The sequence below is a fragment of the Paramormyrops kingsleyae genome, chromosome 16 (genome assembly GCF_048594095.1).
Source record: "Paramormyrops kingsleyae isolate MSU_618 chromosome 16, PKINGS_0.4, whole genome shotgun sequence".
NCBI lineage: Eukaryota > Metazoa > Chordata > Actinopteri > Osteoglossiformes > Mormyridae > Paramormyrops > Paramormyrops kingsleyae.
The window spans coordinates 15,438,505-15,461,157 of NC_132812.1; the positions used below are offsets into that span (position 1 = coordinate 15,438,505).

A 22,653-nucleotide genomic window follows, 5' to 3' on the forward strand; every position below is an offset into this window, starting at 1 on the left:
TAAGAACTTTTCAGTTACATAAAACCAATGAATAAATTGCATCTCTGCAACACAGTAGAACTTACCAGTTAACCAACGTGTCATTGCAGACCTTTGTTGAAACTTACTGACATGGTGATTACAATACAGGAGCTTACCACACTCCCCTTCTTCTAAGTAGCTGGTGTCTGTGCAAAATAAACTGCAAAAAACTGCAAAATAAACAAATTATACGTAGCGCTTCCATGTAACCTAATTATAGTAACATATGTCGTATTTATAGAATTGACTGAAATCTGTGTTTTTTGGGTTAAGGACTATTGTTTCTACCTAGGAACCATATATCGTTATGCTTGTTTCCTATCGATCTATTTTCTTTGAGACATAACAATGGGTGCTTCCGTGCCGCTTTGACATGCTGTATAGTAGGGAACTGTACATTGATTTGACTTTATTCAGTCTGTAAAAGACACTGTATTAATTACGATAACTTCAGTCCCTTCGCAACGGCAGGTAATATCATTTTATTTTTATTTCATTATACCCTTAGCCAGAAATGTGTGAAACTAACTACATATACTGACCGTTTAAATGACGGGTATTGTACAATGGATCTTTTTAGAATTGTAGTTTAAGAATGTAGTCTAGGTTAGCTGGTGGTCGTAAGAAAGTTAGATGTAAATTTTTGCACACAGTGGAATCTTGGAACTCAAACGCCTCTTAACACTACCGGTTCGGACCTCGGACTGGTCTGTCAAGAAAAATCTAACTGCAACTCGACCTACTGGGATGCTGATGCCTATGAATTGCTGTCAGTGTCCCGGTACCTTTCGACCGAGTTCGACGTGCGAAAGCTGTGTTCTTGTGTTCGGTGTGATTTTTTTGTACTTTATCTACAGTACAGTTAGTAATACAGTAATCATGACCACTAAGAAAGTGAGCAGAGATAGCAGCAAACCAAAGAGGAAAGTAGTGAGAGTAACTAGAACTTAAAAAGGAAATTATATATATAGCAAGACTTGAAGGTGGTGCACGTGTATCTGCTCTCTCTGCGGAGTATGGGATTTATTTAATGTTTATTGCTGTTGTAGGTGTGTTTTTTTATTGATTATCAGAGGTTTTATAATTAGTCAGATAAGTAGATACGTTTAAATAAGCATCATTTGGGAGTCTTAAACGAATTAAATTCATTTGCATTATTTCTTATGAGGAAATGCGACTTGGACCTCGACCAAATCGGTACTCGACCAGCCTTCTGGAACGAATTAAGTTTGCTCCAAGGTACCACTGTGTATAAGGTTCCATTCGGAACACCAGTACCCTGCTAGCTAGCTAGATAACTTTAAAATTACGTGTTTTTTCCAACAGAGAAAATCAGTGTGCTTGTATGTACTGGGGAAATTTGCAGCTATACAAAACAATTCTATTATTTGGTTAGTTGCTGAGAAAAACAATGAAACTGAAAGAACTAGAATCTTGCCTTCAGCAAGTGGATGTCTTTGAGGATCCAAAGATACTTCTTGAACAGTACCCTACGAGTCCCCACATTGCAGGTGAGAGATTCATTAATTGCATCGTATTATACCCGTTCGTGAGCAAAAATACAATGTAACCGGTCAACTGTCCCTGTTAGTAAGACATATAATCGTTTGAATGTTTAATCCCATGGGTAAGGTAGTTTGTTCTTCTTGGATATTTTCAGCCCATATGCTGTACACTATACACAACACGTTCGATGACATTGAGAACAAACTGGTAGCGGACCTGGGTTGCGGATGTGGTGTCCTGAGCATAGGATCTGCTGTGCTCAATGCCGGGTACGTAGCCTTTGGAAGCTATAAAAAAAAAAAAAAAAAAAAAAAGTTTGCTTATCTGATTTGGTATAGATTCACTTTTTTTTTTCCTTTGACAGATTATGTGTTGGATTTGATATTGACCAAGATGCATTGGAAGTATTTAAAAAGAACAAGGAGGAATTTGAACTTACAAATATTGACATGGTTCAGTCTGACGTCTGCTCCTTAGAACTGGCTTCTAACACCAAGAGATATGACACTGTTATCATGAACCCTCCTTTTGGTACTAAACACAACAAAGGTAAGTTAACAAAGCTTGATCAGTGGCCTGTACTACGAAGCGGGTTACTGGCTTATCGGGGTAACTTGCCGGATTTAAGGTACCAGTTTAAATGGACTTCATATTCGTTCACTTACATTTTGCCCAGAATATCTTAAGTCCGACAAGTTACCCCGATAAGCCAGTAACCCCGCTTTGTAGTACAGGCCCCAGGTATGTAATTTGCATGTTCTCAGTGTCTTTGTGGGCTTAACTCCATACCAGCCCCCCCCCCCCCAAAAAAAAAAAAACATGCTACGGTTAACTTCAGGGGTCAGCTCTGGATCCCTGTACCCCTATAAAGGACAAGCAGACATGAAAAAAATTAATATGGACAAGGTTAAACTAATTGCCATTTTCCTCTACAAGGTATGGACATGCAGTTCCTGAAAACAGCACTAAATATGGCACAATCATCAGTGTACTCTCTTCACAAAACTTCAACACGAGAGGTATGTGGTCTGTAGAATCTTTAATGTCACCTTCCTCAGGTGGTACAGCTGAGTAAAGAAATGCATTTTTATTTCTTAGCATGTTCAGAAGAAAGCAAATGACTGGAAAGTAAAGATGGAAGTAATCGCAGGTATGCAACGATGCTTTACCAACATTTCACAAGGTTCGTCTCGTCTTTTTAAAAGTCTCAATTTTTGCCCCCTCTTTACAGAACTAAGATACGACTTGCCAGCATCGTACAAGTTCCACAAAAAGAAATCGGTAAGATTTTACTTCCTATAGATCAAAAAAATCTGGATTTAATGTTGGTTACATGTAAAAGGGAGTTCTACAGAATCAAAGTTTTTTTTTAAAAGCATTTATACAAAACAAAAGAAATCAATGGTGCATTTTGAAAAGTAGCAACTACAGAAATATACCACTAATGTAATGGGTAGATTGCTTAAAAAAAATCTGCACTGGTAAAAATCAACTAAGGGTGCAGACACATTCAGACTTAACTGCACTATCTTGCTCATGAGGTTTACACGTTATGTGCATAAAGTCTCCTTAGTGGCCATTCTGGACAGAAAAGAAAGAACCCTTTTTTATAATCCCCTTGAACTGCAGGTTGACATTGAAGTCGACTTCATACGATTCTGCGTAACGTAAAGCCAACACAGGAATGGACTCAAGACGCACTCCTTTCATCGGCATTTTGAATAAAGGCTGAGAGCGAGTCTTTGTGGTTTCAGTTCTCTGAGCCGTTTTCCGTCTTCCCTTGTTTTGCGGCGGGTGCCTCTGCATCTCCCTCGTCAAGAGGTCTCTTCTTTGGGCTTTGAGGTGCAGCTAGAAGCATCAAAAACAATCAGCCATGTGGCACATCCAACCGTATGACAATGCATGAGAAATCAAGCTTGTTTTGTAGGAATTATAGTATTGAGTAATTGAAATACAGAAGAGGAAGGCAACTGAGCAGCATTACAGTAATGTAACATTCATACCATCATCTTCATCACCACTGTCAAATTTAGTCTTCTTGCCCTGGTATTTCACTTGGGCTTGATCCCTTCCTCCCCTGTCCCTTCTGCCTCCTCTTCCTCCTCTTCCTCCAGATCTACGCCCACCTTAAATAAAAGGAAGGTTAACAGAAGGCACTGCTGTCTCATTCAGGCAGGCACACTGGCCAAACCACACGTACCTCTGCCCCTTCGCTTGTTGAGGGACTCCTGCTGGTCCTCCATAATCTTCTTTAGCGTTTCCTTCTCCACATCTCCCTCCAGCACTTCCCACGTTACGCTTTTGTTCTTTACTTCTAGTTTGCCTCCATGAGCTGCAGTGGCTTTTTCTAGTGCTTCTCTGGCATTTGATTTAAAAAGAATGGTACCCTGGGAAAAAGAGCATGTGCATGAAAACGACTGCTAGCAGACTTGTTCTAGCATTAATGGTGTAAGCAGCTGCTGTAATGAGTGCGCTGCCTCACTTCACGTGTGTGAAGGGCAGGATCTTACCTCCTTGGCTCCTCTAGTGAAATCAATCCATTTGATCTGACCATGTCCCGAAAACAACTCGTGAAAATCTTCCCTCGACGTCTGCTCCAGATCACCAGAGAACTTCAGCAGGCAGCCTGCCTGTTCATCTAAAGATTTCTGCAAGAGAACATGTGCATTTGCTGCATAAGATTTGCTAATGTTTTCATTTAAAGCATGATGCATTCCTCAGCTTCGGAACAGCTACATGTATTCCACTACATTAACATTTTTAAGTAGACGCTTTTGTCCGAAGTTATGTACAAGTGAGGCAAATAGCATGAATGTTTGCAGTGTGCTGTCAAAGGATCAACTAGGCATTGGGGCAGCCAGGCTGAGCTTCCAGTGAATGCCCAAGTACGCGTGTAAGCAGTCTTGGAGCAGGAACTACACAGCTTCTAACAAAGAAACATTCCCTTAGGAATCCACAATAAGCTTTAATTTAAATCACAGCCACATGTAAATCACTCAGCTTACCATCTCCTCCTCCTCTGCTTGCTTTTGTTTTTCTTCTTTTTCACTTTAATAAAAGAAACCCAAACAGCAAATTACCAATAAGCAGAACCAAGCAGGAAAACAGCATTAAATAACTGATCTGTTCTTGCCACTTCCTGGCCTGTTTATTCCGACAGCGGCTTTCGATCCGGCCAGGGAAGCGGAGGGAGACGGCGCTTACAGTTTGGCTTTAGCCTTTGCCTGCGCTCTCTGTTGTTTTCTGTCCTCTGTCTTCTTTGCATAATAATCCTCCCTGAAAACACACACACCCATAAACAAAAGCCACAGCACATGTGACATAGGGCTGCACATGACATCGAGATTATGTGGCACACGCACAACGATCACCAGGGCTTCAGATGATGGACGTGAACATGTGTCCGGGCACCACCTTTCCTGAGCTATATACACGCTTACTTACAGCGACAATATGATAAGCAGATTAGTAGCCTAAAATATTGAGGCGTATGACGACACCCAAAGTTAGTCATCTGTATAAATTCTTAATAAACGTCTGATTTTAAACTGCATAAAGTACTGCAAAACCAAGGTTTTTTAAACCTTGTCTATCCAGAATATCTCAAACAATATTGTGTGAGCTGTCCCTTTCTTCACCACAACTTCAGTGCTTATGGCTTCCATGATTTAGCAAAACAGTAGCATGTGGCGTGCTCTGCTAATGTAATAAACATAAGGATATGCCGAATTTCTACAGAAAACTAACTTTTGGGCATCACAATACTCATTCAGCAGTCACACGGCCTGCAGTTCAGACCAGATAATCCAGCTGAAGCTAAGCTGGTTTAGGCCTGGCTAGTATGTCAATGGGAGACCAACTAGAAAAGCTGGGTTGCTGCTGGAAGAGGTGTTTGTGTGGCCAACAGGTTAGTCTGTCCTGTGGTCTGTGTGGATCCTGATGCCCCAGTGCGGTGACAGGGACACTGTGCTGTAAAAATGGTGCCGTCCTTCGGATGAGACTTAAAACTGAGTCCCTGAGGTCATTAAATTGCCCACTGTGGCCCTTTCAAATCTGGTCTCCTAATCATCCGCCGTATCCAACTGTTGAATTCTCTCCTGCCCTGTCACCACCTTAGCTACTGTGTGGTGAGCGTACTGGTGCAGAATGGCTGCCATTGCATCATGCAGGTGGGGGCCACAGTTATGGTGGTTGAAGTGGCTCCCCATTGCTTCTATAAAGTGCTTTGGGTGTTTGAAAAAGTGCTTTATAAATGTAACTTTCATCTCATTCATATTTTAGGCGTACCACTAAACTGCTTACCAAATCGCGGGTGTAAGAAAATGTCTATAGTACCAAAAAGCCAGCATCTGGACACACATTTCACCCATCATCTAAGCCCAGGTGATTACTCTGCATGCACCTTATCACGATTACATCACACAGCGATACTGTGCAGCCCTACCAATGAAGCAAAAGGATTACATGTGCACGTACTTTAAGAGGACAATCATTTCGTTGTCTTTAAAATTCTTTACATCTGGACGAGCTGTAAACTGCTTGGCTGATTCTTCGGAGTCCAGAACCAGGAAAACTGAGCCCTGGTTGTAGGGAGAGAAGCATTAATGACTGATGTCATTCCTATCTGAGTGGCGAGGGAAGTGGACTCAGGCTCTTACTTTAAACTGACGCTGTAAATTTCGCCTCATTTGTATATTTTCAATATTTCCTTTTCCGTTAAGCCATTCCTGGACTTCATCGAGGGTAGTTTCCAAAGGAAAGCCTTTCTGAAGAAAAGGAAACGTTTAATTATGAGTAATAAGACCAAACACTGATGATGGATGAAAAGTGAGCGGAATTCATAAACTCACAAGGTAGACGGATTTGTGTTTCAGAGCATCTTTGTATTCATCGTTGACCTCTGGAAGAGGCTTGTCTGGGGACCTTCTAATCTTTGTCTTGTCCTCACTGATTTCCAATAGGCCCGTTTTTGACTTCCTTAGGGACTCGATTATTACACTGAAATCTGTGGTTAAGCGATTCAGCCTGAGAGAGAAAAGACGACAATTACCATCTGGCAGAACATTTCCAAAGCAGCCTTGCCTGTAGAGACAAATAATGATTACTCCCCCACAGCCATGCATAGAACAAGTGGGCACAGAATATGGATGGATGGGTAATTCTTTTGTGTCAGAATCACTCAGACACATTCCCCGTCAATGTTTTGCTCCATTGTTTCCTTTTATAACTAATATTTCAACTATATATTACATATTTAAATTATATCAAAATCATCATTACTACTACCATTATAATTATCATATAATTAGTACATCACCCAAATACTAATCTAGTGTTTTCACTTTTCTGTATGTGTCTTTGTTAAACGTTGAATGTCCTTTGTAATGTCATTTTTTGTAATGTCACCTAAAAGCACCACCAAGGCATATTCCTTGTATGGAAACATACTTGGCTAATAAAAAGGATTGCCCGTGACCAAATAAAAAATGTGAATTACCCTGACCATGAGATTATTTATTGTTTCGAACCTAGACACAATACAACTTTCCCAATAATGTGCAGCTATGTAGTTAACTAACAATGAAGTGAAGCAGCATCAAGGTTACTTCCGGCTAGCCAGCTTTCAAAAACTAAATGGCGGCCCCCAAACCCCCCTCAGCACTGGTAAGCGTGGCCCTCCTTCAGTGAAAAACACAACTACATTGACACTTTCAGGTAGCGCTACATCATTACACCAGTAGGTGGCGCAGAACCGCATCTCTCTGGTTCATAGATCTCGACAGCGAACGCAGTTTTTAAAAAAGTGCCCTAACCGAGATCATTTTTATTTTCGTTAGTTTGATCGATCACGAACTAACCAAAGCAAATTCACGGTGTTGCTTTGGTGTGACAGACTGTACATGATAAGTTCTAGAGCATCTTTCCAGCCCATTAAAGGGATAATTTGCTTACCTGTTGAATTTAATCATGGTTTCAAGCGGAACCCACCCATCATCAACTTTCAGCTGCTCTTTCAGGAACTTGTCTCTTGGAAGATTGTGGTCGCCAAAGTAATACTTGGGGAGAAAAGCAGGCATTTAATTTCCCCACCTTACAGGACATTGCAGTGAATTATTCTGACGGCTGTTATACCGGCATTTACCTCGATCTGTTCTGACACTTTCTTTTCAAGGGGGGTTAAAGCCTCGTTTTCAGCCATTTTGTAATCTAAAATGGGAGAAATGATACAACAACAAAAAATGCATGTAACAAAATAGAATTCTAATAGTTTGTTTGCACATACTGCAAGTGTAATGTGACAAAACACGCTTTCGCCAAATCACACTGCTAACTAGCCGTGATTAAATAATCAATCAAGTAGCGCGTTTTCGGCTCCAGTCTCAGTAAATCCCGCTCTTTCCATTTCCTATCAAGTCTAATTCGCGTCGTTTACCTCGTTTTAAACCACGTAACCGTGTGTTTTTCCGACCTGAACCTTTCATTCAAACGCACCGCAAGTTCAGCCGGAGCACATGAGGCTGCCGGGGACCCACGCTGTGTCTGCGATTAACAGCCTCCCTCTCAGAAAGGCGCCCATGGGAACCATTGAGTCAGGCCCCAAATTAAATACAGACGCCGATGCGATGTCCTTCATGAACAAACGAATACATTTATACCAAACGTGTTTTAATTCACAATTAAGTTACATTTCCTTAAATACACCCCGCAGGCTCACAATAACCAAGCAACCCTTGGCCAAATAACAATACACGGAAACAATAAATAACAGCCTTACCCACGGTTCTTTACATGTGTTTAAAACAGTACGCGGTACGAAATTCGAGAAAATAATGAGAATTAACCTTAGTTGGTACCTGAGCACGGACCTGGAACCTCTTCTCGGTAAAACGATGTCAGTCACTGTCCCAGAATTCAGCGCGCTTGTACGGAGCACGCCATGGGCCAGAAATTATAAACCGCGCCCCTCGTGGCCGTACTACAAACTGCAGCAGGAGGTGGCTATGAAGTATTGTAGGTAAGACAACGAGAGAATTAATATATCTACATCTTCACGAACTGAGTGTGCATGCTGTTCACAGGGCTGTGAATGTTCATTTAGGATTTTGAACTGCGCTGCATGCATGACACAATGCTTGTCAGGAGCAGTTACAGACATTCTTACCCTGAGTTGCAGGAATCTAATTTTGAAGCTCCTTAAGGGTTTCCACAAACTGTACAGTTACAGTAACAAAGAAGGAATAGTACCTAGCACTGGGGACCCATATCATGGTCTCATGGTCCAACATCATCAGGGCACTGACTAACAAAGCAAAACAGAGGCTGCACTTCCTGTGCACACTGCAGGAAATCAGCTTGGAATAGCAGCTACTAGTGTCCGTTTACCATTGCTCTATCAAGAGCTCACCTAACCTTAACCTATAACATCACCACCTGGTTTGGACATTTCTCTGCAACAGGCAAAACTGCTCTACAGTGAATCATCAAGAAAGTAGAGATTACTGGCACATTTTTTTCCTTCTCAGCAGGACATCTACACTCACATTGTCTTTACAGAGCCACAAACATACTCAGTGACTCATCGCACCATGGACACCATTTGTTTGAACTGTTGCCAACTAGTAGAAAGTACAGGGCAGTCAGAGCCCACAAGACCAGACTTAAGAACAGCTTTTACCCCAATGCAGTGACCAGGCTGAACCAGGCACTAAAAAGGGCTCACGAAGGACTTCTTGCATTGCAATATACTTTACCTATCCATTTGTATTTTGCACATATTATTTTGTACATATTGTTAAATATTAAAGATATTGGCTAGATATCAAATTCAACAAAAGCAGTTACCCTGTTAATATTCACACTTCCCATGCAGTGCAGGCAGTAGCCCATCTATTAAATGGGAATAACTGAAATACACAAATAAAATTTTATTATTTCAAAGTCCTCTTTACTGTTGCTGAGGTGACAGCAGTTTCCCTGAGCTGATTTAAGCTGCAAAAATATACCAATGCATCTGACAAAAAAGGCAGGGGCTGAAGCCACATTCTTAATGGACATACATTTCATGAATATACTTTCAAAAAGCATTAATACAATTTATTGGTCAAACAGAAAGGGATACATTTTATATACTACTTTTAACTCTTATTGCTATGCTAAACTTACTAATTCTGGAACAGTTTGTCATTCACAATATACATCCTGGTTAAACAATATTAACAAAATGAAAAACTCAAATCCAAGTTTAAACGCCATATAACAAAGGCACATGTAGAAATCTGCACCCATCCTAAAGACTAAAGACCCATTCTTTGTGAATGAATAGGCTCCACTGTTCTGTTGTGACACAGTCTTGTCCACTAAGAATGGGCCAAGATCCTCTCTGAAACCACTGTTACAAAGCAGCCTTTGAAGGTGGGAGAAAATAATACTAATTATAATGCAATTAATTGAATGTTCTCCTTAAATATATTGCATATTAACTTATTAGATAGCTTTTCATCAATTCTCCTTTGCCTGGTGACACCAGCCTTCCCAATTAAGCTGTCTGGGTGACAATAAGTGAGGGCCTTGGGACACATACATGCAGAAACTGTCAGTGGATGGCAACATTCTGATTGTCTGGCATCTCTCTAAATGGACTGCTGAAGCTAAATCTTTGCAGAGTATATAACATTGACAGAGTTACACGCTAATTTTTATCTTGCGTTATCAAGCATAAAATTGCTATGGTTAATGTTTTCTACCCAATGCTGCTAATGACAAAGGGAGGTTGATTAGCCAGCACAAAAAGAACCGCAACTAGAAAGAACAAGATATTTTTAACAGGCTACCGTCTGATACTTTATATCAAATTCATACCCTTACCTGTCAAAGTAATGAGACAGTGTGGGGATCTTAAACTACTGCACCAACAAACTAAAACAGTCACTCACAGAAAACCTTTTTGAATGTTTACAAACCAACGCTGCAAAAATCAATGACACATAGTCAACTGATTAAAATTTCTTAAAGGGCACGAATGTACAAAATAATGAGGCATTAAAAATACTTGCTGTAGCTGAATACGATACATTTTCCAGATTACCTTAGTAACCTCATCCTACTATTCAGCGCATTATTTATGGAAATATTTTTCCTAATATACATGTACCACCATCACAGCCCGAAATTAATCCTTTAGAATAATTCAGTTCTAACTATCCAACTTAAATTCTGCATTAAGGAATTCACAGTAAGGGCTGATACAAATTCACCTGTGGTACATAGGGCTTTATTGTAATACTCACCTTCACAATCTATGGAATCTTATTTGTTTACACCATAAAGCTTGAAATTCTCATTCACAGGAGGATCAGGGGTAGGGGCCTACATGTGTAGCTGTAATACACTGGGGGGGTGCGCAGTCCAAAACAGGAGAGAGGCATATTTACACATCTTGTTCTCTATATCATTTAGCATGTAAGATATGGAATATTTAGCGAGAATTCACAAAATCACTGACTTAGCAGATAGGGCTGACAGTTTTTTGGAGGAGAGGAGGGAAGCCATTTCAGTTTATTCTGTACACTCAGTTTGGGGCATTCATCTGCAACATCTCCTCATGCCAGGTACCCAACTTAAGAATTTACAGATAAAAAAGTATCAGAATACAATGAAAAAAGGAAACATCTAAATCAAACCAACTGAAGCAAAACAAGTACTGACAAAAATCAGGTGAATTGACAATTCTTTCCAAAGAACAAGTAAAAATAGAATCTTATTCTCTGAGGACATACAATCCAACATCTCCATCACTGATTTTTCCTCTTACAGTATTTTAACAAAAGGAACTTAGACAGGCAGATAAATTCTCCTACCACTGTAGCACATGGTAAGCGCCAATTGACTGTTTACTTTACTATTGACTTCAACAGCTCAGATTTATCTGAACCAGCATCAGTCATACACAGCCAATGTATCAAACTAATCTGGCATTAACATCATTGAAAATCTGTTGTAGGAAACAAAAAGAAGGTCCATTTAGCCATCTGTCGTTGACAGAAATCAATTCTTTTTTTACAGTTGTACACATTATGAGGGGGGGGGGGGGGTGTTGGAAGGAACGTGAGAGAAGAAAGCCATGAGAAACACAGAACAGCAACTAAGATCCACCCTATAACAAATATTACCATGGAGGCAAGTCAGAGTCACTTTGAAGGGGCCACTTTATACCCAAGTGACTGTTGTACAGCATTCACTCTGGTCATCCCATGTTGGTAGAAGATGGAACTTCACTCAAATCAATACAAAAATAACTCCAATCTCAAGTGTCACACCCAAAAACAACAAAACCAGCTTCTAAAGTTTTAATAAAACTTCAGTATTATAAATATCCCAGACTGCCAATTCCTCCAACAGTCAACTGAAGTTACATTTAAAAAGATCTCCAACCTGTCTGTAGCTGTATGAACCAGTTTTTTTTTTTGTTGTTCAGAAAGAAATGCTCCAAAGTGTCAGGAAAACTGCAAGCAACATTAATCGCTTTCATCTGAACTTGGGCTGGAATTGTACTTCTCCTTGCTGTGATCGCTCTCTTTTTCCTGGCTCTTTGACTTCTGGTCTTGCGCCTCGTCAGCCTTCTTCTTGTCCTCCTTAGCCTTGGGAGGCGGCTCCGATTGCCGGCCGCCCTCTCTCTTTTTGGAGCTGGGGCTCTTACTCCCTGAGCTCCTTCGATCCTTGTTTCTGCCCCTCTTTGCGGCGTCGCTCTCAGAGCTGCTGCTGCTCTCGCGGCTCCTCGACCGCTTCCTCCTGCGGGCCTCCTCGCGCTCCTTACTCCTCGACTGGCGGGAGGAGCCGTCTCTGTTTTGGCCGCGGTCCTTGTCAGCGCTTTTGCTCCTGGAGCGCCTGCTCTTCCTGCAGTCCTTGCTGTTTGTCTGTTCCGGGCTCCTCTTTCGGTCACGGCTCCTGGATCTACCTCGCCTCCGGTCCTCTCTGTCTCTGTTGCGCTGGCGGTCTCGGCTCCTGCTGCGCTGGCGGTCCCGTCCCCTGTCACGTTCTCTGTCGCGGGACGACGCTCGTCTGCCCCTCTCTCTGCTCCTGCTGCTGGACCTGTGGTGCCGCTCCTTGCTCCTAGACTTTGCCCTAAACTTCTCCCCATTCCTGCCTCTCCTCTCCTCCTTTTCCTTGCCGTCAGCCTCTGTTGCAGGCCTGGTCCCTTCTTTATTCTTCTCTGGTTCCTTTGCTCCCGGTTCTGCAGGTTTCTCCTTCCCTTTGGTGTCATTTCGCTCTTTGCTCTTTGATCTGCCCCTTCGCTCACCAGCTTTCCCTCGCTTGTGATCCCTCTCTCTGCTCCGTGATCTGCCACCCTTCTCCTTACTCTTACTGTGGCTTCGAGATCTGCCCTTCTTCTTGGCCTTGTGCTTGTTGTGCTTATCATCCTTGTCGTCCTTGTCTGTGTTTTTTTGGGCCTCCTTGTCTTTGCTTCTAGATCTGTGTGAGTGACCCCTCTTCTCCTCCTTCTTCTCTTTGTTCCTTCCAGGACTATCTGAAGCATCGTGTTTGTTCTCCGAAGTCTTCCTCTCCCTCCCTCTTACTGGCGGCTTCACAGCTTCATTCTTGTTCTCCACCAAATCACTCCTTTGAAATAAATAGAATTAATAAAAACGTAATTTAATACATTAATTGCATGACCACTAAACTCGATGACCCCCACAAAAAAATCCCACATAAGACAAACGGGTGCTAATTCTAAAAGAATTCAGGTTCAATCCCACACTAGAGACATCAGTTACAATCTTTCACAAAACTTCCTGAACCACTTTAGGATTAAGATACATGAATAGAGTCTACACATGTCTATGTGTCACTTAATCCCTACTGAACATGCCTTTTGTGCAGACAGAGCGTGCTTAAGACTTTTTTGCAATGATAAACACAGCAACAAGTAGAGGATGTGTAGGTGTCAAACACAACCCAGAGGACTCACTTGTCTCCCTTGATCCAGCGCTCTCCACTAGGTGGCCTCATCCTCTGGGCTCGTTGCATCTCCTGGCGCCAGTGCGGTGGGGTCTCGCTGCGCCGGAACCTGTCTCTCGACCTGGACCTGGAGCGCGAGGGCGTTCGGTAACGCTGAGGATAGACAGAAAAAGCAAGGCGTGTCACAGTTCATGGGACTGTGCTTCCTGATGCAGTCAATGAGCATCAGCTCTATGGGGAGATACTTACCCTTGGCCCCCTTCCTTTAATCTTCCTGCCAGATCTTGTTACCAGCATCCTCCGATACGACGATGGATGAGAATTCAGTAACAAGCTGGAAAAATGGCAAAAATACAAAAATCGCTCACTTCCATATATAACAATGACCATCACAAGTCTCAAGCCAAGAACACACCAAGGCGATTTTCAGCCATTGGGCTGTCAGTGAGTCAGTATGCTGTGTGTACAGAATGGTCGGATATGGTTGGTCCCCATCAGTACTCTTTTGGCCAATTTAGCATGCTGAAGCGAGTTGGTGAAAATGCACACTCTGATTGGACTGTATGTGTTCCAAAGCAAATTTTCCCTAATCGACCAGAGCCGATCGTTTGTTGGCCTTGGTTGGCGCTAGTTTTTTTTTGCTGTCGGCTCGGTGTGCAAACAGGTTTAGAATCACAAAACATACCTCTCCCTGGGTTTCTCCTTCCTTTTTTCCTTCACCTCATCCTCTTTTGGCTGCGGCTGGGGGCTCCTCCGCATAAGGAACTTGTTTTCTGGGATAGGGGGAATCTCTTCAGGCCTCACAGTGGAGATGGGCTGGACCTCGGGCTTCTCCTCAGTGCCGTCCTCATTATTACTGCTGACATCACAAAGGACACAGAGGTCAGGCCAACCGCTGCTCACAGCACGCAGGGATGTATGAATCTCACTAAGCTTATGCTTTATTGCAAATCTCAGTGCCACCACCTACCCTTTTTTCGGTTGTTTCTTCTCTTTCTTTTCCTTCTTCCTCTTCTTGGACTCTTTCTTGTGCTTCTTCTTCCGCTTCTTCGACTCCTTCTCGGAATCTCCCGACTCGGAGGAGGAATCTTCTGAGGACTCAGACTCACTCGAGCTGTCGCTGTCACTAGAGGCGCTAGACTTTTGCCTCTTTTTCTCCTCTTTTTTGGCTGTGGGAATATTTCTGGTTTGATTTCCATGCCACCATAAGCAAAGAAAACCTGCATTCAAATTTTGGCTGCGTTCACCGAAAATTAGACCAACAGACTCAAACAGATAATGCAAATAAAATACTCAAGTCTACTTTCAGTTAAACTGGAATAGCACCAGGACACACAAACCTTTTGATTTGGGAATGAGTTCCCCGCAGTTCAGAACTTTTACTTCTGCATAAGGTCGGCTGCTGGCATCCGTCTTCTGACTTTCAATGGTCTTAATCACATCTTGACCTGAGATTACCTGACCAAAGACCACGTGGACACTAAAATATGAACATATGGAATATATAATATTATATAACCCGCTGGGAAAAACATTCAGTGTTAACAATACAAAGCTGAATATTTGCAAGTCGCATTAAAAAAAATAAATAATTTTAAATACTTCTGAAACAAAGTAGTTATTCTCTGGTAAGTTAATTATGGTATTTATGCTACATCCATGAAACATTTAACATACAGTAACTTACCCATCTAGGTGCGGTGTAGGCTTTGTTGTTCTGATGACCATAATTCATTGTACAACATTGTTGGGGAAGAGAATGAACACAAACGAAATAAAACAAAAACAAAAACACAAACTGCTATTACTTAAATCAGAATATAAATATGCAACTTTGTTTCATTCATAGTAAGTAAAGACAAATGCTTATACTGGTAAACACATACTTACATGAAGAACTGTGACCCATTGGTATCTTTGCCTCTGTTTGCCATAGACAAAAGATACTCCTTATTGTGTTTGACAGAAAAGCTTTCATCTACAGAAATAAAAATTCAGAGATTTATCCCGTGATGCTGATGGTAACGCAGAACGCAAAACCAAACATTTTTTTTTTTTAAATCATCATTCCTACCTTCAAAGAATCCTCCGTAGATTGACTCCCCACCTCTACCATTGCCTGCAAAGACAGGCCAAGCACAGCCGATTGATACAAAGTCAACAGCCAAATCTGCAAGAGATACAAAGGTACATTGCACGCAAGATCCTACCTTCACTGAAGTCTCCACCTTGAATCATAAAATCCTTCACGACTCTATGAAACACACATCCTTTATAATGCAGTGGTTTCTGTGTGCCTTTCCCCAATCCTTTTTCACCTAGAGAACACATGAAGAGAGTTAAGACCAACAAAATCTCTGCTAATCACACCCCTGTATGCAAAACATTCATCATCACATGCTTAACTGAAGTATCAGCTTTTTAAAGTAAACTTTTAAGTAGCCTTTCTCATTCAGATATAATCCTATTATCTCTAAAATGAGCAGGAACAGTAAGACAGAGGTTTGAATCCAACAAAAAGAAACAGCATACAGAGAATGAATCATATATCAAATAATGGTCAGCACATCTTTACACATCTACACACCATGCACAAGCAATGGTGCAAAGAATTTTATCCATATTTTATCCATCAGCAAAGAATGTTATCCATATTTGGCAGTTATAACTGAAAACTCTACATAGTCGGCAGGTAGATCGGGACCTTGTTACCTGTGCAGAGGCAGCGGAAGTTCTCACACGTTTTAGGGCACACGTCAGAGAAAAGTTCAACGATAACTCTTCCCACTGAAAAAAATAGAGAGAGGTGTGACAAGGTGACCTGCACTTACGGATGAACGTGGGAGGGAAAAAAAACTACGTGATCCGCTCACCCAACACGTTGCTGATGCCGATGTCAAAAAAGCACCGAGGACGCTGCACCTTCACCCCCATGGTCTCCCTCGGTCGATCGCTCGCTGAAATATATCACAGCGAAAAAAACAATGCAGATGATAGCGTATCTACCGCAAACCAAATCCAAGTTATTCATTGATGGTTTCTGTAACTGTGCAGACGTACTACGATTAATCATGCATGTACGCATCCCGTAATTTGCACAATAGATAACGGCTTAGAATCAAACACCAGTACAGCTTTTCAAAGAAGCAAAGGAAATACACTTAAAACTTAAACACAGTCAAATCACCGCCTGGGACTAAAGCGATGAGGAAGACAGGACTAATCTGATCGGTTTTATAAAACTATGCACTTCTGCCACTAAAAAGGCATCCGAGAAAACACGGAAATCAGCGAGTCGTTTGCAATATTACGCAGGTAATGGACAGATTCAACACCCCAGGTATAGAGTCACGCTCACCACCGGCCCTCGTTACCAGCTTGCTAACACGAGATGCATGACTTCCAAGCAGAGGAAGGTAATAAAAACGTATTTTGAGTGCAAACTGGGTGCCCGGACGATATAAAGCCGGATCCGTTATGTGGATTTTCAGATGAACAGCAGCCCAGTCGTTCGGTCTTTAGCCGGGCTCATTCAAACAAGTGTGTCACATCGATCGCGCCCTTCGCGGTCCAGCGGACAGAATGCGGGCGGCGCACCGGGGGAACCGGCAATAAGAAGAAACACACGGGCTCCCTTTGAGAAAACCACCGCCTAAAGACGACAGTTCAGCCACAGCATGGTCGTTAAAGGTTTAACAGAGCGCTTGTCGCTGCTTCGTGTCTGGACTGTGGCCTGCATCTTAACCAGCTAGCTACCACATACAAACCAAAACGCTTCTTACACTGAGGGGGTTAAAAAAAAACCGCGACACCTATACATTTCAACTGAGAAAACGCGGCAATACGTTACAATTACAATTACGTGAAGACGGCTGTAAGGTTTACCTAAGCACGGCTTAAAACTCTCTACGAAAAAAAAACGAGGAAGACTACTAGGCTCTTCCCCCCTGAGTGTTTTCTAAAGATGGCGCTGTGAAGCGCGCTGGTGCATTTCGGGTAAAATCCGCCAGTCGACGCGCCAGTGCTCATCTTCTCGATCTCGCGGGCTCACCCCCTCCGGCGCGAGAGAACAGTTACAGAGGCGCAGCCGACTTACTGCAAATTGCGTTTTATGGCGAGAAAAATACATTGGAGAAGGTCGCACGCAGCTCTTCGTCATGTGCTCGCGAGTTTCACTTTTGCGCTCGCGAGTGGCATATTTACTCGTGTGAGTTATGACTCTGACGCCATAGAGTTAATTCATTAGTTGTTATTTATGTATTTTTTTTTACCAATTGAAACAAAATATATTAAAACCACTTCAGATTGTAGATGTATATACATAATATACACAAATGTCTGCAAATTCATACACAAACATGTACACATAAACATAACACTGTAACAAAGTATAGAATACAACATAATCCAGGAGTGATGCTATCTAAAGCTCAAGTAAGTTGTACTTTTCAATACATTCAATGCATTTAACACTGTTTTTGCTTCTCGTACATTTTAAAGTTTTAATTGCGTTGTTAATGCGTTAAGCTGTAACTGTGCATGACATATACAGATATACTAACATGGTGTTTTATAGCCAGGTTGAATTCCGCTCTTTGAAGTTTGAAGCGAGTTTTATCGATTTTTTTTTTTTCGAACAAACCAGTGTTTCAGCTATCGAATTTTCAAGGTCGAATTCAGATTTATACTAAAATATTTTTTAATAGTTTTCTAAAATTGGGTTTCTTTTGGAGTGTTTCCAACAATTTTGCAATGTAATTTTGGTGTTTCCAAACATTTTTTTAAACTTTAATTGAAACGTCGTGGGTTGTTGCGAGAAATTCAACTTAACCGAAATTTTCTAGACTGAAATACCTTAATATAACCCAATATATAACAATATGTTTATTACCGTAATTTATTCTTGGATGTAAATACTTGGCAGCTTTGACTCAGATTTTTATTTTCCTCCATATATAACCACTAAGGAATCTTCATCACAATGGATACTACAATTAAAAAAACAATCACAGGCACACAGGTTACAAATATTTATTTTATCTAAAAAGTACGCACATACAGGTTATGTTAGGTAATTAGTCGACAGTTGAAACACGAATACAACAGAATAATTGCTCACCGTTGCCTGCTAAGACTATACTCAAAAATTGATAATCTCTGTTATCTAATTAAAAAAGACTAGCATGTCATGGAAAGAACTCCCAATTGTGAGGTGTTTGATTTGGATTATAGCTGGGCCATCCTGGCCACGTTCAGGCGCATAGACACGCAGGATGATCTGGAGGCGTAGCGCATCTCCTGCAGCATCCCACCCCACTCTTTCTTTCCTTCATCATACCTGGAGGAAGCACAAAAGAACCAGCTAGTTACAATTATCCAGAGGGTAAGGAGAAGTTTAATAACATCTGCAGCCAGGGGTGCCGAAAGGTGGAGGGAAAGTTCCATTCTAAGGGCCCCTGAGCGGAAGGCGGCCTAGAAAATTTGCAAAATAACTGCATTGGTCTGGACTGGGGGGCCCAATATGATATGCCTGCATGGGGCCCAAAATCTCTAGCAACACCCAGTCTGTAGCAAGGGCATAACTTTGGGTTGAGTATTGGGGGAGTTGAGGTCTCCACCCATTTAGGAGGGTCCAGGGTTTGTATTAGAGTGACCATCCTAGGATAAATAGTTCCAACGAAAATAAAGACTTCCAGTTTTCTTCAGTGATTTCTCGTTACCGGCAGAAGAATTATTATACAATAATAATACAAAGATCTAGCATTGATAATTTTTTACAAGACCGTTAAGCTTACTGCCAGACATCGGTGACTTCGGTGGGGGTGCACTCTTTGTTCTCGCCCTCAACCATGGTGAACCCCCCCACTGCATACAGACTCCCCCCGCTGCTCACTAGGTTGACGGAGCTCCTTTCCTGAGGGAACTCCGTGAAGGCTTCCCACCTGAAAAGGGATAAGCACACAGGATTCATATGAACAAATCTCACGAACTGGCTTACTCTCAAAACAAATAGATACTTTACATCTTTATAAAAGATGGGATTTATTGCTACTTATGGAATATTCTCCCATTAATTGTCAATTAAAAGTTAACTGTGAACTTTTAAATCTTAGGGATTAAAATGCAGAATTTTCGGATCATTTAATTCCAGCTATAGACACAACAGCAAATGATAACTGAACACATATGACAGAATCAGACATACTTGTTGGTTCCAAAGTCATAGATTTCAGATGAAGCTAAAAGACCTTCTTCATTGGCTCCTCCAGTAACTATGATTTTTCCTTTGTGCAAGACCGCTCCAAACATCGCCCTTGCCGTTTTCATACCAGCCACCTCCCTCCATTCTGACTTCTTGTGGTTGTAAACGAACATCTTGTTGATGAATTTGCTGTGTCACAGATGATACTTATGATTTTTTTTTGTCCATAGTTAAATCACACCTATTTGCAGACCTAAACATATTCAGATTAATTTTATATAGCTGTCATACAAAATGTATAGGTTTGCATGTACAGTGAATGAGAACACGGACGTCGCACCTATCTTCAGTTTGTCCTCCAATGCAGTATACCAGGTCATTGTAGGACACCACAGCATGGCCAAAGATGCATATTGGCAACCTCTTGGATGCATGCCACTTCATTTTCCTGAGCGATTTACCAAAGACAAAAAAAAGAAAATTTATGAACCTCTCAGAATGATTGCCGACATCACATAAGGTGTCACATCTGTGATCTCAGCCATACTCGATATCGTAACACATCACTGAGTCGAGAGCATCGTTGGTCTGGAGGTCTCTCCCGGCCACGGCAAAAAGGAGGCCTCCACACTCTCCTATGCCGAACAGACATCTGGGAGATGGCATCGCAGGAAGAGGAATCCATTCAGTACTCAGACTGTCCAACTGAAACAAAGATAGAACTTTCACATAACAGGTTCTTGCTTTGTTAGAAGCTGTGTAGCTCCTGCTCCAGTGCTGCTCCAGTGCTGCTTACACTCGTACCTGGACATTCACTGGAAGCTCAGCCTGGCTGCACTGATGCCTAATGGACTCCTTGATTGCATGTATATTTGCAATGTGCTATTTGCCTCAATTCTATGTCGCTTTTACAAAAGCATCTTCTGAATATGTAAATGTACATAATGAAGATGATAAACATCTAATAACATGAAAGAAGGCATCCAATATGGCAGTGTTTCCCAACCCGGTCTTGAGGACCTGGAGGAAGCAAAAATGTAGAATATCTGGCAGGGAGCTAGGAGGGAGCAAAATGACAGACTGTCTGGGGGTCCCTGACAGTCCATGAATACTGCAGTAGGGGATTAAAAAGTAGTTTTTGGCGTAAATAATCATAACATTTCAAATGTCTATTCTGAGTTTAAGAATGATGTCATGATGATGCAATACACAAACATGGTGGATTACCTGGTAGAAGTAGCACTGCAGGGGGACATCCTTGTTCTCCTCATCCACAAACAGGCCCCCAAGGACATAGAGCTGGTTGTTCTTGGAGGTGAAACTGACATGGTTGCGTGGTATCTGCTCCGCCATGCTGGCCAGGAAGCACTCATTCTCATTGGCATCATAGGCCACAGCGGCTGTGTCGTTGATCATCAGGATCAGGTCCCGAACGTACATGCCGAGCCTGCGGACGTCATTCAGGTAGCCTGGCAGCTTCTTGTCTTGCTGTTCCCCTTCCCCGTTCTCTGTGCCCTCTGCAGACTCTCCCTTCTTTTCGTTCTCAGGAAGTTTCCCGGCAAAGGCATCTTTGATGACCTGGATTTTCTTCAAAAGTTCTGCGTCTGCCTTAATGATGTCATCCTTCTCCACTTTCTCCTTGAAATACTTTTCCGGCAGGAGTCGAAAGCGGATGTGCTCGAAGGCGTCATTCAAGGTTTTGGCCCGTGTCTCCCTGTTGCTCCTCACCCACCCCATCAGCGCCTCGAACACCACCTCCTCTCTCTCAACGTTCAGAACATCTCCACCGATGATCGCAAAGAGCTCATGGGGCGCCAGCTGGAGGAATTCCTCATCCTTAGCGACGATCTCGAAACGGTCTGCGATGTAATCTCGGGCAGCCACCGCCAGACGAGGGCAGCTGGTGACCAGGCCCAGCCTGAAGATGGCCAGGCAGTTAGCCAGAGACAGCTTCCTCTGTAAGTAATTCACACATGCTGTGAACACAGAGGGAATCTGGAAGCGGCTTGCCACAGCAAAAATGTCCTGCACGTTGTCATCCGTGAGTTCCAACTCTGCTGAATAGAGGTAGTTAATAATTATGTCCATGATTGTTGGGTCCATGTCCTCAATCACTACTTCCTTGCTGCTCTCCAATTCTTTGCCATCCTCAGTGAAGAAAAGATCTCGGAAGTAGGGGCTGCAGGCAGCCATGATAACTCTGTGGCATGGCAGGCTGCGGTCTCCTATTTTAAGAGTACAGTCCACCAGCCTGTTCTGGTGTAGTAGGTCCTTCAGGCCTTCCTGGAGGAGAGTGCTCTGGAACTGACGCAGATCTTCCTTCATGCTTTCTGGGTCCATTTTGCATGAAACGTGTCCTTTGCTATAAAGTCAAGGAGCGTTAGAGGCTAGAGGTCTTCTCAGCACACTGTTCCGGATGCGAAAGGCTGAGTAACATACAAAGCCTGGTGTGAAGCCCCTGCAATTTAATCCCATTTCTCTAAATTTAGACCAACCACCCCAGCCTATAGGAATTCAGACAAGCCAAATGGGAAAGCTGTCCCATCTCACGCAGCTGTCACAGACTGAAAGAAGCAACTGTAGGTCTTACTATGGAAGCTCAGCTTCAACACTATAACAACACTGGTGGCCTAAGAAATCATACAGAGCATTTTCTTCTTTTGCGGCATCTAGCCGCTAAGCTAACACCGCACTGGCAAACTAACTTTCAAACTTTGAATTGTGCCTGTGATGATATTGGATTTGGCCGTTTCCATCATTTTCACTGACTCGGTCACTTCGCTATAGCATGAAAATAGGACACGCCGGATTTCAAACAAACGGCAAAGCTAATATCCGAGAACTCTTAGGAGCAGGTAAGTGTTTGGCTCAAGAAATGACTGAGAAAGACAGGAAGTGAGCGTGTGAGGCTGGGGGTGGGTAAGAGGGCTATGTGTTAGTGAAACCATCATGCTTCTTAAAATAGCAAT

The 22,653-nt window shown here is 42.3% G+C and overlaps 4 protein-coding genes across 11 annotated transcripts; 1 reads left to right on the forward strand and 3 right to left on the reverse strand.

Annotated features, from left to right (window-relative positions):
* Window positions 1–356: 356 nt before the first annotated feature.
* On the forward strand, window positions 357–3,266 carry mettl5 (methyltransferase 5, N6-adenosine). 4 transcript variants are annotated; one of them, XM_072700962.1, is made up of 8 exons: window positions 357–492; window positions 1,190–1,260; window positions 1,418–1,532; window positions 1,682–1,796; window positions 1,892–2,076; window positions 2,464–2,546; window positions 2,626–2,808; window positions 3,157–3,266. In XM_072700962.1, the coding sequence occupies exons 3-8, from the start codon at window positions 1,433–1,435 to the stop codon at window positions 3,196–3,198; spliced, it is 708 nt and encodes a 235-aa protein (XP_072557063.1). In that variant the 5' UTR covers window positions 357–492; window positions 1,190–1,260; window positions 1,418–1,432; the 3' UTR covers window positions 3,199–3,266. The 4 variants fall into 4 exon arrangements, with proteins under 4 accessions (XP_072557063.1, XP_023683815.1, XP_023683814.1 ...); XM_023828047.2 differs by lacking the exon at window positions 1,190–1,260 and having other exon boundaries at window positions 2,626–2,677; window positions 2,759–2,808; XM_023828046.2 differs by lacking the exon at window positions 1,190–1,260 and having other exon boundaries at window positions 1,348–1,532.
* Window positions 2,550–8,487, reverse strand: ssb (small RNA binding exonuclease protection factor La). Of its 4 annotated transcripts, none has more exons than XM_023828035.2 (12): window positions 8,382–8,487; window positions 7,670–7,734; window positions 7,480–7,583; window positions 6,378–6,552; window positions 6,186–6,293; window positions 6,004–6,107; window positions 4,732–4,803; window positions 4,533–4,575; window positions 4,038–4,175; window positions 3,728–3,914; window positions 3,531–3,653; window positions 2,550–3,375 (listed from the first exon to the last, which is right to left on the reverse strand). In XM_023828035.2, exons 2-12 carry the CDS (start codon window positions 7,724–7,726, stop codon window positions 3,278–3,280), a joined length of 1,209 nt encoding a protein of 402 aa, XP_023683803.1. In that variant the 5' UTR covers window positions 7,727–7,734; window positions 8,382–8,487; the 3' UTR covers window positions 2,550–3,277. The 4 variants fall into 4 exon arrangements, with proteins under 4 accessions (XP_023683803.1, XP_023683804.1, XP_023683805.1 ...); XM_023828036.2 differs by having other exon boundaries at window positions 8,370–8,460; XM_023828037.2 differs by having other exon boundaries at window positions 8,303–8,393.
* A 2,289-nt stretch (window positions 8,488–10,776) lies between these two features.
* On the reverse strand, window positions 10,777–17,550 carry ppig (peptidylprolyl isomerase G (cyclophilin G)). Of its 2 annotated transcripts, none has more exons than XM_023828033.2 (13): window positions 17,368–17,550; window positions 16,356–16,439; window positions 16,195–16,269; window positions 15,693–15,800; window positions 15,557–15,601; window positions 15,373–15,460; window positions 15,170–15,199; window positions 14,823–14,962; window positions 14,453–14,651; window positions 14,168–14,338; window positions 13,732–13,816; window positions 13,493–13,635; window positions 10,777–13,143 (listed from the first exon to the last, which is right to left on the reverse strand). In XM_023828033.2, exons 2-13 carry the CDS (start codon window positions 16,414–16,416, stop codon window positions 12,042–12,044), a joined length of 2,247 nt encoding a protein of 748 aa, XP_023683801.2. In that variant the 5' UTR covers window positions 16,417–16,439; window positions 17,368–17,550; the 3' UTR covers window positions 10,777–12,041. The 2 variants fall into 2 exon arrangements, with proteins under 2 accessions (XP_023683801.2, XP_023683800.2); XM_023828032.2 differs by having other exon boundaries at window positions 14,168–14,341.
* A 947-nt stretch (window positions 17,551–18,497) lies between these two features.
* LOC111852293 (kelch-like protein 41a) lies at window positions 18,498–22,157 on the reverse strand. The gene is made up of 6 exons (XM_023828034.2): window positions 20,912–22,157; window positions 20,232–20,389; window positions 20,025–20,132; window positions 19,688–19,873; window positions 19,278–19,424; window positions 18,498–18,820 (listed from the first exon to the last, which is right to left on the reverse strand). The coding sequence occupies exons 1-6, from the start codon at window positions 22,022–22,024 to the stop codon at window positions 18,709–18,711; spliced, it is 1,824 nt and encodes a 607-aa protein (XP_023683802.2). The 5' UTR covers window positions 22,025–22,157; the 3' UTR covers window positions 18,498–18,708.
* Between the last annotated feature and the right edge of the window lie 496 nt (window positions 22,158–22,653).

Excerpts from the sequence above, each read along its gene's own strand:
- ssb (XM_023828035.2), bottom strand. The coding sequence starts at position 7,726 with ATGGCTGAAAACGAGGCTTTAACCCCCCTTGAAAAGAAAGTGTCAGAA. Across the intron at positions 7,584-7,669 it reads AAGTGTCAGAACAGATCGAG|TATTACTTTGGCGACCACAA; the intron begins GTAAATGCCGGT and ends TTTCTCCCCAAG. Across the intron at positions 3,376-3,530 it reads CAGTGGTGATGAAGATGATG|CTGCACCTCAAAGCCCAAAG; the intron begins GTATGAATGTTA and ends TGATGCTTCTAG.
- ppig (XM_023828032.2), bottom strand. The coding sequence starts at position 16,416 with ATGGGGGTGAAGGTGCAGCGTCCTCGGTGCTTTTTTGACATCGGCATC. Across the intron at positions 15,461-15,556 it reads CTACGGAGGATTCTTTGAAG|ATGAAAGCTTTTCTGTCAAA; the intron begins GTAGGAATGATG and ends TTATTTCTGTAG. Across the intron at positions 13,144-13,492 it reads CGCTGGATCAAGGGAGACAA|GAGTGATTTGGTGGAGAACA; the intron begins GTGAGTCCTCTG and ends TTTATTTCAAAG.
- mettl5 (XM_072700962.1), top strand. The coding sequence starts at position 1,433 with ATGAAACTGAAAGAACTAGAATCTTGCCTTCAGCAAGTGGATGTCTTT. Across the intron at positions 1,797-1,891 it reads TCTGCTGTGCTCAATGCCGG|ATTATGTGTTGGATTTGATA; the intron begins GTACGTAGCCTT and ends TTCCTTTGACAG. Across the intron at positions 2,547-2,625 it reads ACAAAACTTCAACACGAGAG|CATGTTCAGAAGAAAGCAAA; the intron begins GTATGTGGTCTG and ends TTTATTTCTTAG.
- LOC111852293 (XM_023828034.2), bottom strand. The coding sequence starts at position 22,024 with ATGGACCCAGAAAGCATGAAGGAAGATCTGCGTCAGTTCCAGAGCACT. Across the intron at positions 19,874-20,024 it reads GGAGGACAAACTGAAGATAG|CAAATTCATCAACAAGATGT; the intron begins GTGCGACGTCCG and ends TCTGTGACACAG. Across the intron at positions 18,821-19,277 it reads GAAGTCACCGATGTCTGGCA|GTATGATGAAGGAAAGAAAG; the intron begins GTAAGCTTAACG and ends TGCTTCCTCCAG.